The sequence below is a fragment of the Amblyomma americanum genome, chromosome 10 (genome assembly GCF_052857255.1).
Source record: "Amblyomma americanum isolate KBUSLIRL-KWMA chromosome 10, ASM5285725v1, whole genome shotgun sequence".
Taxonomy (NCBI): Eukaryota; Metazoa; Arthropoda; class Arachnida; order Ixodida; family Ixodidae; genus Amblyomma; species Amblyomma americanum.
Genome location: NC_135506.1, coordinates 2,241,953 through 2,256,713, shown reverse-complemented (window position 1 = coordinate 2,256,713; position 14,761 = coordinate 2,241,953). Strand labels below are relative to the sequence as shown.

The 14,761-nt window shown below is 47.1% G+C and overlaps 2 protein-coding genes across 2 annotated transcripts in view; both read right to left on the bottom strand.

The window, feature by feature from the left end:
* Positions 1-14,761, bottom strand: part of Asx (transcriptional regulator additional sex combs) — a 90,087-nt gene that overhangs the window by 47,006 nt on the left and 28,320 nt on the right. Inside the window, 1 exon segment of the mRNA XM_077640451.1 lies at positions 5,185-5,303. Coding sequence (XP_077496577.1) covers positions 5,185-5,303 — 119 coding nt within the window.
* Positions 12,466-14,340, bottom strand: LOC144107453 (uncharacterized). Its single transcript, XM_077640452.1, has one exon. The coding sequence runs from the start codon at positions 14,205-14,207 to the stop codon at positions 12,546-12,548; it is 1,662 nt and encodes a 553-aa protein (XP_077496578.1). The 5' UTR covers positions 14,208-14,340; the 3' UTR covers positions 12,466-12,545.

Sequence of the window (14,761 nt, the reverse complement as noted above, 5' to 3'; positions counted from 1 at the left end):
CTGTGGCCCCCACTCAAAAGATAAACTTTTTGATCTGCGTGAACGATATGTGCCGTCATGGGCGATGACGAAACGTTGCAGCAAAAGCAAGCCATGGTTTACAAAAGCAGTGCGCAGAGTTGTTGAAAAGAGTCAACAAGAAATCCATCACAAGAAAACATGGATCAGTTAAAAAAGATTACAAAAGATATGAGTGCTTTGGTCAAAGAGACTAAATTTGCCTACTTTCAGTCTTTCCACATGCGTATCCAAGTTCACTCTAAAGAATTTTGGCACTACATTAAAAGAAACAGAAAGGATGAATTGCCTATCCCACCACTCGATCATAACGGAATTATCGTTCATGATAATTTGGAAAAAGCCAAGTGCTTTAACACGTTTTTCAGCTCGGTGTTTTCTGCTGCGGACAACCATAGCCCTGCCAATTTTCGCCCTGACTTTATCAGTACCAAACCTATGGTCAACGTTGAATTTCATAAGCGAGGAATTGTGTCGCTCTTAGAACGCTTAAAAAAAGAAAGTGCCACCGGACCGGATGGCTTACCCACTGTCCATGCTGTGACATTTTTTTTATGTATAATTATTCCGTGTTATTTCCACCGCAATGTTATCCTTTTTTGTAACCCCCTGCACGCATGGCATTTGTTACTTTCCCTTTTTCAAACCCCCCACATTGTAATGACAGACAATGGCGCTATGGGTATGATGATAAATAAATAAGTACAGTAGACCGAAAATTTGGACGCCTGATTTTTTGGACATGCTTGATTATTCGGACTTCTTTCGCAGCACCGTGACATGCCCCATAGAGCCAATGCGTAAGAGAGCCTGAAATTTCGGACTATGCGCTCAACCTGGCATCATTCAGGATGTGGCCGTCCTCGGAAAGGTGCGCTGTAGCGACCACAGAATGGTAAGGTCTCGAATTAGCTTAGACTTGAACAGGGAACGGAAGATTCTAGTGAAGAGGAAGTCCATTAACGAGTTAGCGGCAAGAGGGAAAGTACAGGAATTCAGGATATCACTGCAAAACAGATATTCGGCTTTAACCGAGGAAGACGATCTTGATGTTCATACAATGACCAATAATCTGACAGCCGTTATTACGGAGTGCGCAGTAGAAGTAGGCGGTAGGACAGTTCGACAGGATACCGGAAAGCTATCTCAGGTGACGAAAGATCTGATTAAGAAACGCCAAAGCATGAGAACGTCTAACCCGACCTACAGAATAGAACTGACAGAGCTATCGAAGTTAATAAATAAGCGCAAGGTAGCCGACATAAGGAAGTTTAATATGGAGAGAATCGAGCATGCTATAAAGAACGGAGGTAGCCTAAAAACAGTGAAGAGGAAACTAGGCATAGGTAAAAACAAGATGTATAGGCTAAGAGACAAGGAGGGCAATGTGATTAGCAATATGGATAAGATAGTTAAAGTAGCCAAAGAGTTCTACACAAATCTGTACAGTAGCCAATGTAATCATAACTTTAATGAGAGAGACATGAGCGCAGAGCAATGTGTCATCCCGCCAGTAACGGAAGAGCAAGTAATGAATCTCTTAGGAGCAATAGAAAGGGGAAAAGCAGCTGGGGAGGATCAGGTAACATCAGATCTGTTGAAAGATGGAGGGGAGATCGCGCTAGAAATATTAGCTGCCCCGTATACGCAATTCCTTATGACCTCAACCGTACCAGAAGCTTGGAAGAATGCAAACATTATCTTAATTCATAAGAAGGGAGATGCCAAGGACTTGAAAAATTACAGGCCGATCAGCTTACTATCCTTTGCTTACAAGGTATTTACTAAGGTAATCGCTAATATAGTCGGGGCAACCTTAGACTTTAATCAACCAAATCATCAGACAGGCTTTCGTAAAGGATACTCCACAATAGATCATATTCACATTATCAATCAGGTGATAGAAAAATGCGCAGAATATAACCAACCTCTATATATAGCCTTCATTGATTACGAGAAAGCATTCGACCAAGTGGAATCTTCAGCAGTCATACAGGCATTGCATAATCAGGGTGTAGAAGAGCCTTATGTCAAAATACTGGAAGATACATAACTGCAACTGCACAGCTACCATAGTCCTCCATAAAGTCAACAATAAAATTCCAATAAGAAAGGGCGTCAGGCAAGGAGACACAATCTCGCCAATGCTTTTCACCACCGGTTTACAGGAGGTGTTCCGAGGCCTAAATTGGGAACAGTTGGGAATAAGAGTAAATGGAGAATACCTAAATAATCTGTGATTCGCTGATGACATTGCCTTGCTGAGTCACTCAGGAGGTGAACTGCAAATCATGATCAATGAGTTAGACAGGCAGAGCAGATTGCTGAGTCTAAAGATTAACATGCAGAAAACCAAATTAATGTTCAACCGTCTAGCAAGGAAACAGCAGTTCACAATTGGCAGTGAGCGCCTGGAAGTGGTGAAGGAATACGTCTACTTAGGGCAGCTAGTGACAGCTAATCCGGATCATGAGAGGGAAATAACTAGAAGGATAAGAATGGGGTGGACCGCATATGGCAGGTTCTCTCAGATCATGAATGGCAGTTTATCAATTTCCCTCAAGAGAATAGTGTACAATAGCTGTATCTAACCGGTACTCACCTATGGGGCAGAAACATGGAGGCTAACGAAAAAAGTTCAGCCTAAAGGGGCTATGTAATGAATAAAAAGTCGCTTGTAAATGTTTTCAATGCTTAGAAATGATGCTAAGAACCATTCACACCAAGTATGAGTCTTCGGAACTGAGCCGGCAATTTATTATAAATTTTTAAAAACCGTGTTTTTTAAAATTCGCAGGACGATTGGTGTGCTCATTGTGACCGATTTTGAAACTAAAATCATGAAAAAAAGATGTCACTGTACCCATGACGTCGCCAGGTCACCACACGCTCTCATTCGCTGGAGCCACAGCAGCCATGACGTCACGGGCACACTTCCGGTAGCCGTGAAAATTGTCTGCTCGTGCCGCCGCACGACCCTCTCGGGCAAGCGCGAGCCAGGGCATTGCCTTCGCGCATATGGTTTCAATTTTCCTCTGCCGCCTCCTGCTGTCGGGAGTTCCGGAGCCACTCGCAGTGCCTCGCCGAGTCGCTACTGTCGTCGCTGGCGTTCAGCCGGTACGGCGTGAACGCACAGGGCTCGATGCCCATCGCGGCCTTAAGAGCGAGCAGTCGCGCCTCGAGGTCCGGGTCCATTACTGCTAACCACAACAGACGACAAGCAAAGAAACCCTACGTGTGCCGCAATCACACCGCTGACGCTGCTGCTGGGGTGCTAGGAGCGACAACCGGAAGTTGCGAAAGGAACGTCAGCGGATGGCGTATTCATGGGCGGGGCCCAGTCCCAGAGCCGTTTTCTTTATTTTTGTCTGGTGCCCTGCGTGTACGAGTTGAGGGGGGAGAGGAGGAGCGTAATTTTTAATTGTCTATATCTTCGGTGTTACTGATGCTAGCTAAAAAATTCTTGCGTTGGGGTGACGAGTGATGAAATGCCTACCTCTCGTCTGCTTTACGTAATCTCAATTAATTTATTGCATAGTCCCTTTAAGTTAAGGACAACGCAGCGAGCCATGGAAAGAAAAATGATAGGTGTAACGTTAAAAGACCGGAAGCTGGCAGAGTGGGTGAGGGAACAAAAGTGGGTTAATAACATCCTAGTCGAAATAAAGAGGAAGAAAGGGGCTTGGGCAGGGCATGTAATGCGAAGGAAAGATAACCGCTGGTCCTAAGGGTAATGGAGTGGATTTCAAGAGAAAGTAAGTGTAACAGGGGGCAGCAGAAGGTTAGGTGGGCGGATGAGATTAAGAAGTTTGCAGGCAAAGGGTGGATGATGCTGGCAAAAGACAGGGTTAATTGGAGAGACATGGGAGAGGCCTTTGCCCTGCAGTGGGTATAGTAAGGTTGATGATGATGATGATGACGACGACGAAATTTCGGGCACACTGCAACTGACCACTAAATTTTTTGGACCTTGTTCGCACTCGCTGCAAATACCCAAGCTGCCGTATAAAGTGTGCAGTGGAACCTCATTAATTTAAACTGCAGGAGAGATCGAAAACTTGATTAAACAAAACAAAATTCAAGCTTAAAGGGAGCCTCTTAACTTGCGATGCTGAAATTCTGCGAGAGTCAGCACATTGCACCCGCGTGGTTTCGAATTCGTACTGTTCTTGAATCTCTTTCGCCGCACTAACTTGAACCGTAGTATGAGTTCACAGAACTCATCTGTGCAGAGTCTTTCGCCCTGAATACGGAAAGAGGTAGCAGCAAAGCGCATGGGAGGCGTACGTCCTCACAGAGACGGCAAGCGCGGGTGGAAATGGTGGTGCATTTCAGAGCAAGGTACCCGCGGCAAAATGCACTGCAACCCGACTCTTCTGTTGTAAAACCATAAACAACTGGCGTTTCGATGACAGGCATGACTCCTCATTATACGCAAGCCATTGCAGAGTGCATATCGCTGGATATGACGACGATTTTGGCTCCTGTCTCTAGACCTAATGGCAAACGCCAATGCCGACGGAGCACTTGCTTTGGCCGTTTCTTGGTTCTTATTGTTTCACCATCTTCGCGTTCTCGTTCCGGGCCCATTGCACTGCCGGTGCAGCGCAGTTCTCGCAGCAGCGTGTTCGCTTTCCCGTTTAGAGTTTGTCCCAACCCGTGCATTCATCGGCGACATGCAGAGGGCAGCACAGCCAGCCGAAGCTCGTGAAAGCGGTCGCCGCCCGTCGTCCGTGCACATGTCACAAGGTGAAATATAGTCAGGAGGAGCCTTAGAATGTGTGCAATACAACTTGTCGCTTCCTCCTGCATATTCTTAATAAGTTCGTGATTTTTTCAGTGAAATTTGATTTTCCGGACTGCCCGATTTTTCGATCGTTTTCGCGGTCCCTAGAGAGTCTGAAAAATCGGTCGTCGACTGTATAAACACAGTATCCTGAGTTTTTGCTGGTGTGTTGCGGGCAGCATGCACGGAACCAGCGACAATCATTTCTGCTGAGCTGGACAGCTCCAGACCACCGAGCTTCTTTTCTCTGGTGGGCCAATAAACAGCTTGCTTTACAGACACCTGTCTGCCCGCCTGACTGTTCCCCCCACCACCACCGTGGCACAGAAACAGGACAACCACCTCAGCCCTCTTCTGCCCAGTGCAACCTAGTCCCTCACCTTGACGCCCAGGCCAGGCAGGGAGGCCAAGATTTCCCGGGTTGTCTGGGGTCGATCGCTGGATGCCCCCGTCTGCTGCGCTCCACACTTGGCTGCAACACGGGCCGAGCTGCGGTGTGCTGAGGGAACCAAGACAGAGAAGAAGGCACTCCTTCCTCCCACCTCTTTTTTTTTTTCAATGGGTTGTGAAGGCTTATGTTGCCGACAACTGCTGCAAACACTGCTAGGAACCTGTTTGTGTGGAGTTGCTGATAACATGCACAAGGACTACCTCTCGACATATTCCACTTGTTCACAAGCTATACCACACAAATGGCTTCAGTGCATGAAAACTTAGTAACCAATTACAACCACATGCAATAAAATAAAATAAACTAGTACAGTAAAAACTCGTTAATTCGAAGTGATGCCTGGGTCCCAGCACAGCCCTTTGTATTTCAATGGGGGAAACTCCCGATAATTCGAACAAGTTGGCATCTGCAACGGTTAAGGGTGAAAACACCAAATTTTTTGGGTTGGGCGTGTTCTTTGTTTCAAACATTGCGTATTGCCCCAAGACGCGTGATGCACGCTGTGCAATTCATATATGTGCGGTAAATAATTTATTATTGCATTCTTTATACTGAGCGATTTCGGTTTCGGTTTCTGGGCGCCGAGGTGTGTTGCGACATCACTATCATGGAAGAGCGGCAACCCTGGTCACATGGGCCCCAAAAATTGTGACACACGTATTGCTGTGTCGTCTGCTCTCGTACACGTGCTGTGCATAGCAGCACCTTTCGAAATCTGCCGGCAAACTTTGCCGCTACTGCGATATGCTGAGAAAAGCGAAGCAGGCGAGGGAAAACACCAAGTCCTGAAACAAAAGTGGCGCTCGCTTCGGTCAATCTCAGTCGACATACCGCGTATGCCAGCGCGGTTTCTGCACTGTATTTTGCTTTGCCACGCCGACCACTCAGTGGACGTCTCTGTCGGTGGCCTGTAGCTGATCGTAGTCACATTACAGCGACACGATGCCTCACTTTTCCTACTGATCAGTATCCGTCTCTGTCTTCCCTTCGCTCCGCACGAGCAGCTGCGCTGCGGCAAGGCTGCTCAGGCTCCCGTGGCTGCTCATTACGATATCTGCAGCTTGTTTAGCAAACAGTCCATGTATTCGCTAAATGACTGCTTCCAGACAATTTCACAGGATTCAGCATTTACCGCACCGGTATGTAACTCCCCCAAGAATGCGCCCATGACGACGACTGCATCTCGACGCTACTTTTGTTTACATGTCTGCATCTGTATACAGGCAGCAATTGCGCATTAGTTCAGCATGAACTGCAAGCTGCGCTCTACTTAGGTTAAACAAGCTCTTCTCTTTTGCACTGCTTGTTCATTTACTTGTTTATTTGCGCAGTGCGATCTTTGCAAGAATCACTGAAGAATGCCAGCGCCAGCCTGGGGAACGCTTCATAGCCAGGTTGTTGACACCGCATAGGACCGGCACTTCTGACTCGTTGTAACATGCTTTGTTGCTTTTTCCGATGAGTGCAGTACTTGAATTTAAAGTGATTTATCTAGAGGTATGTTCGGCGCCCATTTGCGATAAATAAAATGGCTTAATTCGTTGCCCTCAAGTGATGCAGACGATTGCTAGCTACCGCCGCTGGGTGCCTGCCGCATAGGTCAACAGACTGGGTCACACCCACAAGCAGTGGCACTTCCCGCTCGAGGTATTTGTGTCTTAAGATGTAAACAATCCTCCATTTCAGGTCACTGTCGTCGAAACTATGCTCGATGACCATTTGTATTTGCTAAAACTCGTGAACTCGCTCTCCACAATCGCTGTCATCGCACATACAGACCCGGCGGACTCGCTAGGCCTATTCATCCTGTAGCCGAGCCGAAGGGTGAACATATGAAATGTAGTCACCCGTTTCGCTTATTCGTTGTACTTAGAAAGTATAAACAAGATCAACTGTAGTCATCGTCTCATCGAAGAGAAGGTTTCGCTCGGGGCGCCGATATATGATGCCGGCTGGTGCGTCAGCAATGGCAGATGTATATGCCGATCAACACACCAACCGCCGAGTCGCCGATGCAGTGCCTCGCCAATGCCGCACGTCGCCGTTCATAGTACGTCACGTCACTACGTCACGTTACTATGCTGTGATGTCTCACTACTATTCACTGATATGGTTCCACAGTTCTAAGTCACGAACTATTAACACTAGCAATGGGTCTATATCGTGAGAAAGAGCATTTAGGGACCTTTTGGAGCTAAATTAAAATATATTTTAAGCGTTTCTTGCATCCAATACTCCACCGTGAGTGACCTTACGTACAGAGGAAGCCCATAATAAAACTATTGTAGCCTCAAAATTTGGTGTGTCAACCCTTTTAATTCGAACTAGGAGCCCCTGGCTGACACCGCTCCTCGTAAACAGAAGTTGACCCATAGCAATTACAACACGCTCCGAAGTTACTAGAGATGTAAAGCAATGGAAAAGAAAAAAAGAGCCGAGTGCACGACTCGCGGAGCCCACGTTCCGGTGCAAGCCACAACAGGTTTTCGCTGCCGGAGCACTCGCCCGCGCCGTTGATGCTTCGGCGCAAGCCGCTCCAGGTTTTCGTTGCGCCGCGGTCACTCGGTCGCGATCAAGTGGTGTACACAACGCAGTTAGGCCAGTTTGGCTGTTCGGCCGCCGCAGTCATGCTTTTTGTTGGTGCTGCGAGCTACATGGACAGCAGTGTAGAGACGTTGGAGCCCTTGAGCGACGCCGATATAATTGAGGGCTGCGTGCTCTCAGCAGACGGCGCACGGCCTCCCGTGCAGGAGAACAGTCGACAGTAACGAGTCTGACGGCGGCGACAAGCCTATATTACCGCCAAGTGTATGTGAAGTAGCGGTAGGCGCTCGATGCTTCAGCACGGCGCTTCTCTGTCAGTGAGGAACTCCGACGTTGCACATGAGCTTTGGGCAAGCTGCAGGTTATGCTGATGGGGTATCAGCAGAAGAAACGCAAGCAAATGCACTTCACTGATTACTTTTACTTTCACAACCCTTCCCCGTAAATAAACATGTTTTAGAGCATAAATAGCGTCATATATTCCAGCACTAAAGCTCATTGCTTATGCAAATGCATTCCAGTACTTCTTTCTAGCGCATAACTGGCCGATCAATTTATTTCATTTACCATTAGGACCGCGTGAATTTAATTCTCAGAATCACCTGCCACAAACGTATAGTTGCGCCAGAGTCTCTCAATACTTTTACTGGTCATGAAGCTTCACCGTCACGCTATGGGAGAGCTTTGAGCACTGCCAGTGGCGGCTGCAGTGCGGCGCTACGTGCAACCGGGGGGCATCAGGGAGGCGAGAACGAAGGTGGCAGCTGCTGTCAGTGCGAAGTAGCGTGGCATGTGAGCTCGGAGTTTTTGGCTCCTCCCTGTGCTGTGTCTCATAAAATGTGCCCTGGGTGTGCCTGAAAGTCAGGTCAGGATGCTGCGCACTTGTTGTTTACCTGGATGCCTCTCCGGGTACAGGGGAAATGAAGACAAAGTGTTGATGTTCTGCCTGCACGGTGACAACGACTGCATGAAAAATGGAAGCGCCCCATGCCGCATCAAGAAACTTCTGGCTTCAGTTTTAACTCCCCGCATGTGCGTGTCTGTGAAAAGCACTTCGATGCGAGTGACACTGTGCGTGCAGATCAATGGGTAGTTGATGGCGTGATTGTGACGTCGCAGTGCGATGTGCCAAAACTTTCGCCAGATGACGTGCCGAGGATTTTCGAAGGCTTCCCTGCGCATTTGTCAAACCCGAAAAAGTGCAGAACTCACTCGCCTCGACAGCCTAAAGTTACCAAGCGTCGCCGGGAACCGTCAGCTGATCTAGAGAGCTCCGGCGCTGCACCGACGATGTGCTCAAGTTCGACGGGCACGGATGCAACGGAGACTGGTGCAGGTAATGAAAGTAGTCAAGCGTGTGCCTTGCTGCTTGTGTGCTGATTGCATGTCTGGCACATGGGAGATCTATGAGTGAAATTTCTGCTTTTTTTCTTTTGCGTAGGCACTGAGGCAAACGGAAGCGTATGTGCAGGCACTGCATGTCAAATGGAGGGAGCTGTATGCAGTTTCTCGCAGCTTAAAAAATTGAAGGCACATATCCGTTGCATGGAGCAACGCTGCCAACTGAAGCTCGCCAGGGTGACAGCTCATGAGACGAAACACCGAAAAACTGAACAAAATTTGCACAAGCTGTCAAAAAGTGAAAAAGTTCATTTTTGATCAGAGTTTAATTAAAGTGAACATGAAGTCGCCAAATGCAGTGCAGTAAGCTTCAAATAGATAGGCACATGGCCCAGGGTTTTATTTATTGAGATTTGCACATTTCCCCGCTTCGCTACGAAAAGAAGAAAATCTTTGCCAGCAGCTACAAGAAGGAATGACTTCACGACTGCATGCTGCTGAAGATAAAATCGACATCGGTGTACACATTTTTTTTATGAAAATGGGTGTCTTCCCCTGCCACATCCTCGCACGTTGTACACTTATTTGAACAATCTAAAATCAGAGTTTGGATTTGACAAGAATCTGTTTCATATTTTGAGAGAAAACCTCCAAGGTCTGCCTGAAAGGAAACGTCGAGGTATGCTTTCATTAATTAAGGTTTAAAGTGGTGACTAATTTGTATTTCCTGACACTTCACTCTGTATATTTTCTTCTCTTTAAGGAGTTTTGATGTTTGATGAAATGAGCATGAGGAAGAGTGTTCACCTACGAGAAAGTGACATGAGGCTTCTGGGTAAAGTTGATTTTGGTGAATACACCAGGAATCTGATCACTTCAAGGATGGTGATCACGTTTTGGCAATTCTGTTTAGGCCATTCCTGGGCGGTCGGTCATAGACCGTAGGAGCGTTCTGTGCGTCTCGTGCTGCTCCAGGCACAGTCCTTGCAAAAACTCTTGTTGGAGTGTATTGTTCACCTTTGCAACGCTCTGTGTGGTTATAGATGCAGTCACTTGTGACAATTCCACATCTAATAGGTCAGCTTTGCACTCACTAGGTAAATATTTTACCGTATAACACGTACTAGTGGTATTAAATTTGCGAATTGTACATCACACATACCATGGCAATTTTTTTTAGGTGTCAGAGGAGGAATCAATGGACTGCACACCTCTTTTCAACACCCATGTGGTTCTGGGAGAACCATTTATGCTGTGACTGATCCGCCACACACACAGTAGCCGACGGGTAATTCGGACTCCATAATTCAGGCTTGTAGAATACTTCGGACCTCGATGAGGCGCCGTCAGTCACCCCATAGAAGCACGTACATATTCGCGAGTGACGGATATTTCGGACATCAAAAGTCCGAAAGTACGATTTTTCGGACTAATTTCAGTCGCCTGCAGGCCAAAATCGGCCATCTTGGATTGAGGTGGATTTACGCTGCAGTTGGATTGGCTTGACATACTTTCGCTACCTCATTGTCGCCAGTAGAGGTCCCTGCGATCTGACACTTCGAGGTGGCAGCCGGATTGTCATCGCCATCAACTTGTTTTTGTCGCCGACGTTGTTGCGGGCAGTTATTGCTTGTCCCATACGTTGAAAATTGGTTGCTGGGGGAAGGAAATTGTGCAGGAGCTATCTCGAATCTCGGCCGGAAGGAATAAAGGAGGGACTGAGAGAAGGAAGAAAGAGGTGCCATAATGGAGGGCTCCGGAATAATTTCGACCACCTGGGGATCTTTAATAATCGCACAGCACCCGGGCGCCTTAGCATTTCGCCTCCATCGAAACGCGGCCACCGCGGTCGGGATCCAACCCGGGTACTCCGGATCAGTAGCAGAGCGCCCTAACCACTGAGCCACCGTGGCGGGTTTCATTTGTTTGCCATTGTTTCGTCACTTGGGTTCCTCTGACCGCGTCGACCGAGGTGGCGCTCAGTCTTCACGAAGTTACATCCGTTCGCCGTTTTGTGATTGCGTCCGGCGGTTCCACCGCTTTGAACAAAAAGTGCCTTATCTTTGCGTGTTTGGCGAGCGGTGTGGTGCACACTAGGGTTGTGGACAACATGGCCCTGCCGGGTCCGTCAAAGAGGCGTGGGAAGTATTCCAACTAAATACGGTGACCTTGCTGTCTAGCGTGTACAGTGAAAGCTCAACTTTGGCGCAAATACAGGCGCAAATCGTCGCCAGCAAGAGAGGCTTGTCGCGAGGTAAAATCAGTGACATTTTTTAAGCCGATTTCATCTCAATAAAGTGTTTTTTTTGTACTTCACAGATTTTTCGGACTGTTCGATTATTCGGGCCATTTTCCAGGTCCCTTCGAGTCCGAAAAATCGGTCAGTGACTGTATTTAAGTGCATATGGAACAATGTGGTGAAAGAAGGAAAATTTCTGGTAAGCTCTTATTAACATGGGAAAAAGGGTAATGGTTTAATGATGCATTTACCTTCTGTTTTGGGTATGCTGCCTGGTGACAAAGAAGTCTGTCCTTTTTACTATAGTCGGACGCAACTTAAGTCTGCAGTGAAGCTCCGCCCACATTCAGGAACCGGCGCACAGAATTCCTCCACGACAAAAATGAAAGCCGTTGTTAAAACTTCTCTTGTCACCTAAACAAGAAGCTAACCATGAGAAAAAGTTATAAGCTCTAGAATTTTGATACCTGGCTTGTTTAAGGGAAGATGCTACCCGAAGACACTTTTTCTTAAATACAAAACCTAGAACAATGAAACTCTGGCTCCTTATAGAGTTTTCTACGCTGATTTCAAATATATATTTAGTTTTATTGCAAGTTTCATAGTTTTTGTTCTGTACTATGACAAAGTGCAAAATATAAGCCTTTTTGCCCCCCCCCCCCCCCCCTTTTTCATAATTAAACTTCCATAATTATGAACCACCCATGGTTCATATTCTTCCACTTGCACTATAGAATGCCAATAACTAAGTAGGAAGAGCACATAAAATATCATATACACATGAAAAATTGGTACTTGGAAAGTCTCCAATACCCACACCCCAGTATGTGTTTACTTGAAATTTGTCACATATATATAAACAATATTGACATTTAAATAAGATAACGGCACTCCTCACACCTTAGAGAAAATGTGGGTAAAATTTCATCCAGATCCGAGCACTAGAAGTACCAAAATCAAAAGGGGCAAAATCGAAAACGGGCCAGAAATTGCATTTTGAGAAAAACGAATTTGAAAGTTAGAATAAAAGTTTATTTACAAAAGAAGGCCTGAAATGTGATTAAAATTGCACAGGAAAAGAGTCAAACTGTCCTTTCAGCAGCCACTGCCATTAAAATGAGCCAGCGCCATAAGTTTGTCCCTCACGGCGCTTCCAAGCAGAGTCATCAGCACGAGACTTTTTTGTCAGCGTGCACCGATTTGCTCGCTGTCTGTTTCACAGACATCTTTTTCTGGCGCGTGTTGTCTCTTGATGAGCCCAGCACAACTAAATCTTGAGGTGGAAGCACGCCCAGCTCTTCTAACACACGCTCAAAACTGGAATGCCCTCGGTTGTACCAAAGAACTGCCAAAGCAGTGGCCATCTCCACAACAAATCTTGAAGCAAACCGTGTTTTCGGACAGAGAAGCCATATTTTGCTGTTTAGCAACTCTGCTGCATTCTGAGTTTTGCCCTGAACACAGCGGGCCAGCAGCTTCTCATCAGTAAGCCTCTTATATATGGGAAGTATAGCTTTTCCCTGGGCTTTTGTGAGCAGGGGTGTGTGGGCTGGTGCAGCTTCACCTAAGGCTTCGGCACGGATATGCTTGCACCAGGATGCTGGTCCATCTGGGCAATAATTATGGCTGCTCGCACCATCTGATGAAGACGAATGAAAGTAGGAAGCCCAAATTGCCTGGTGCATACCTTTCACACTGCCCCTGTTGCTCGTGATAGCAATCTGATAATAAGTTGTCAACTTCTGAATGACGGGTTCCTTCAGCTTCTCCCCTCTTGGGAGTGGCTCTTTCAGCTTGCGAAGAGCAGTCCCAAGGCGCTTCGCCACATGATTGGTGCAGTCCTCCTTTTCTATATCCACGGCACCACCATAGACATTTGCTTCTACGACTGCAGCGTAGGCTTTCGAGTCACCATCACTCAAGAATTTTCTGAACTGCAATGGTGTGTCGTAGGATTGGCTCCTTCGCCATATCCGCACTGCAGCTTCAGCTTCCATCGCATGGGATGAACAATCAACATTTTGTTCACATACAGGGCCATGAAAAGCTTGCCAAATGTCTTCATCTGGCAGGGCCTTGTGTCTGCTGCACGCTAGGCAGAAGTTTGATAACACTTCAAAATCCAAACAAAGTCCAGTGTCAAGGGACACAACTGTACCGATGCCATTGTGGCTTTTATGGCCTCTTTTGTGCCATGTACCATCGTACATAACGGCAATTTCATCGCCTCCTGCTTCACTCTGTGTGATCTGCCTGGACCTCGATAGATTTTCGGACACTGCACTCATTGCCGCATCACGAACTTTTCGGGTGATCGCAGCAAATGTCTTGTGGTGCATTGGCTTTTGCAAGCCAAGAACTGCAGAGAATCGAATTAACTGCTCGTAGCCCATTCCTACCGAGCATGCTGCCACAACAGTTTTCACATTGACAGCGAAGGCATCGCGCGAGCTCCCGCTGTCGTAGGCTCTGCTTGCCCTCGGTCCATCACCTGCCGCACTCGAGCTGGCCTTCCCGCCCGAAGAAACTCGCCGTGATGTGTATGTCGCTGAGAGAACACTTTCGGGGCACGCACTGTTCTCGCAGCGTAGCTCGAGAAATGACGCAAGTCCTTTGCGTTTGTCGGCTGGTTCGCAGACGCGCACTTCCGAACGTCGGCACGGTGGACAAACCGCATCGCGCACAAGAATGTTCAGTGCCGTCAGGTCCGTGATCACAGACGACTCCTCATCTCGCACTCTTCCTTCGTTGTCAAAAAGTCCGATCTTCTTTTGCGAGGCACTGACGTACTCCAACGCCGCGTCGAACTCGCCCGAGGAATTGTGCATTATGCAAAAAGAACTTTTTGTTTTCGGACTCTGAAAGACAACATTGCATGGCTCGATGCTTGGTCTACTTACAAATTTTCTTCCTCACCAAGCCAACTAGTGCTGCTCTCAGAATAACATTGCATAGCACAGTGTCCCTTTTAGAAGGTCTCCTCACTGCTGGCTTCTGTTACGTTCTTGTAGGAAATATTGGACAGGACCCCTTAGAGGTAAACTAGAAAGGTCTGCCTGTCAGAAAACGTAATGTCCTATTTAGGTTGCCTGTTGTGCTCGCTGTCACGTTCTTATAGCTATTACATATTTAATGCTTATAAAGTGCCATGTGACGAATGAATGCATGTTATGTCCTCTTTTTCTAGCGATTTTTTGGCATAGCTAGACATGTGGCTGGAGATGGAGGTCCAGCAGTTGTTGTTTATCTATCGTATTCCAAGTGTCAACAACTTGGTATGGCCTCCGAAAAGAGCGTCAGTCGAAGGCGAAGCACCAAAGTTGCTCCTCAAGTTGCAAGATATTGATTGCAAGAAAGCGCCTTCTCCAACTCATGCAAGTTA

What these genes read in the sequence shown, in the direction of transcription:
- LOC144107453 (XM_077640452.1), bottom strand. Translation starts at nt 14,207, where the DNA reads ATGCACAATTCCTCGGGCGAGTTCGACGCGGCGTTGGAGTACGTCAGT.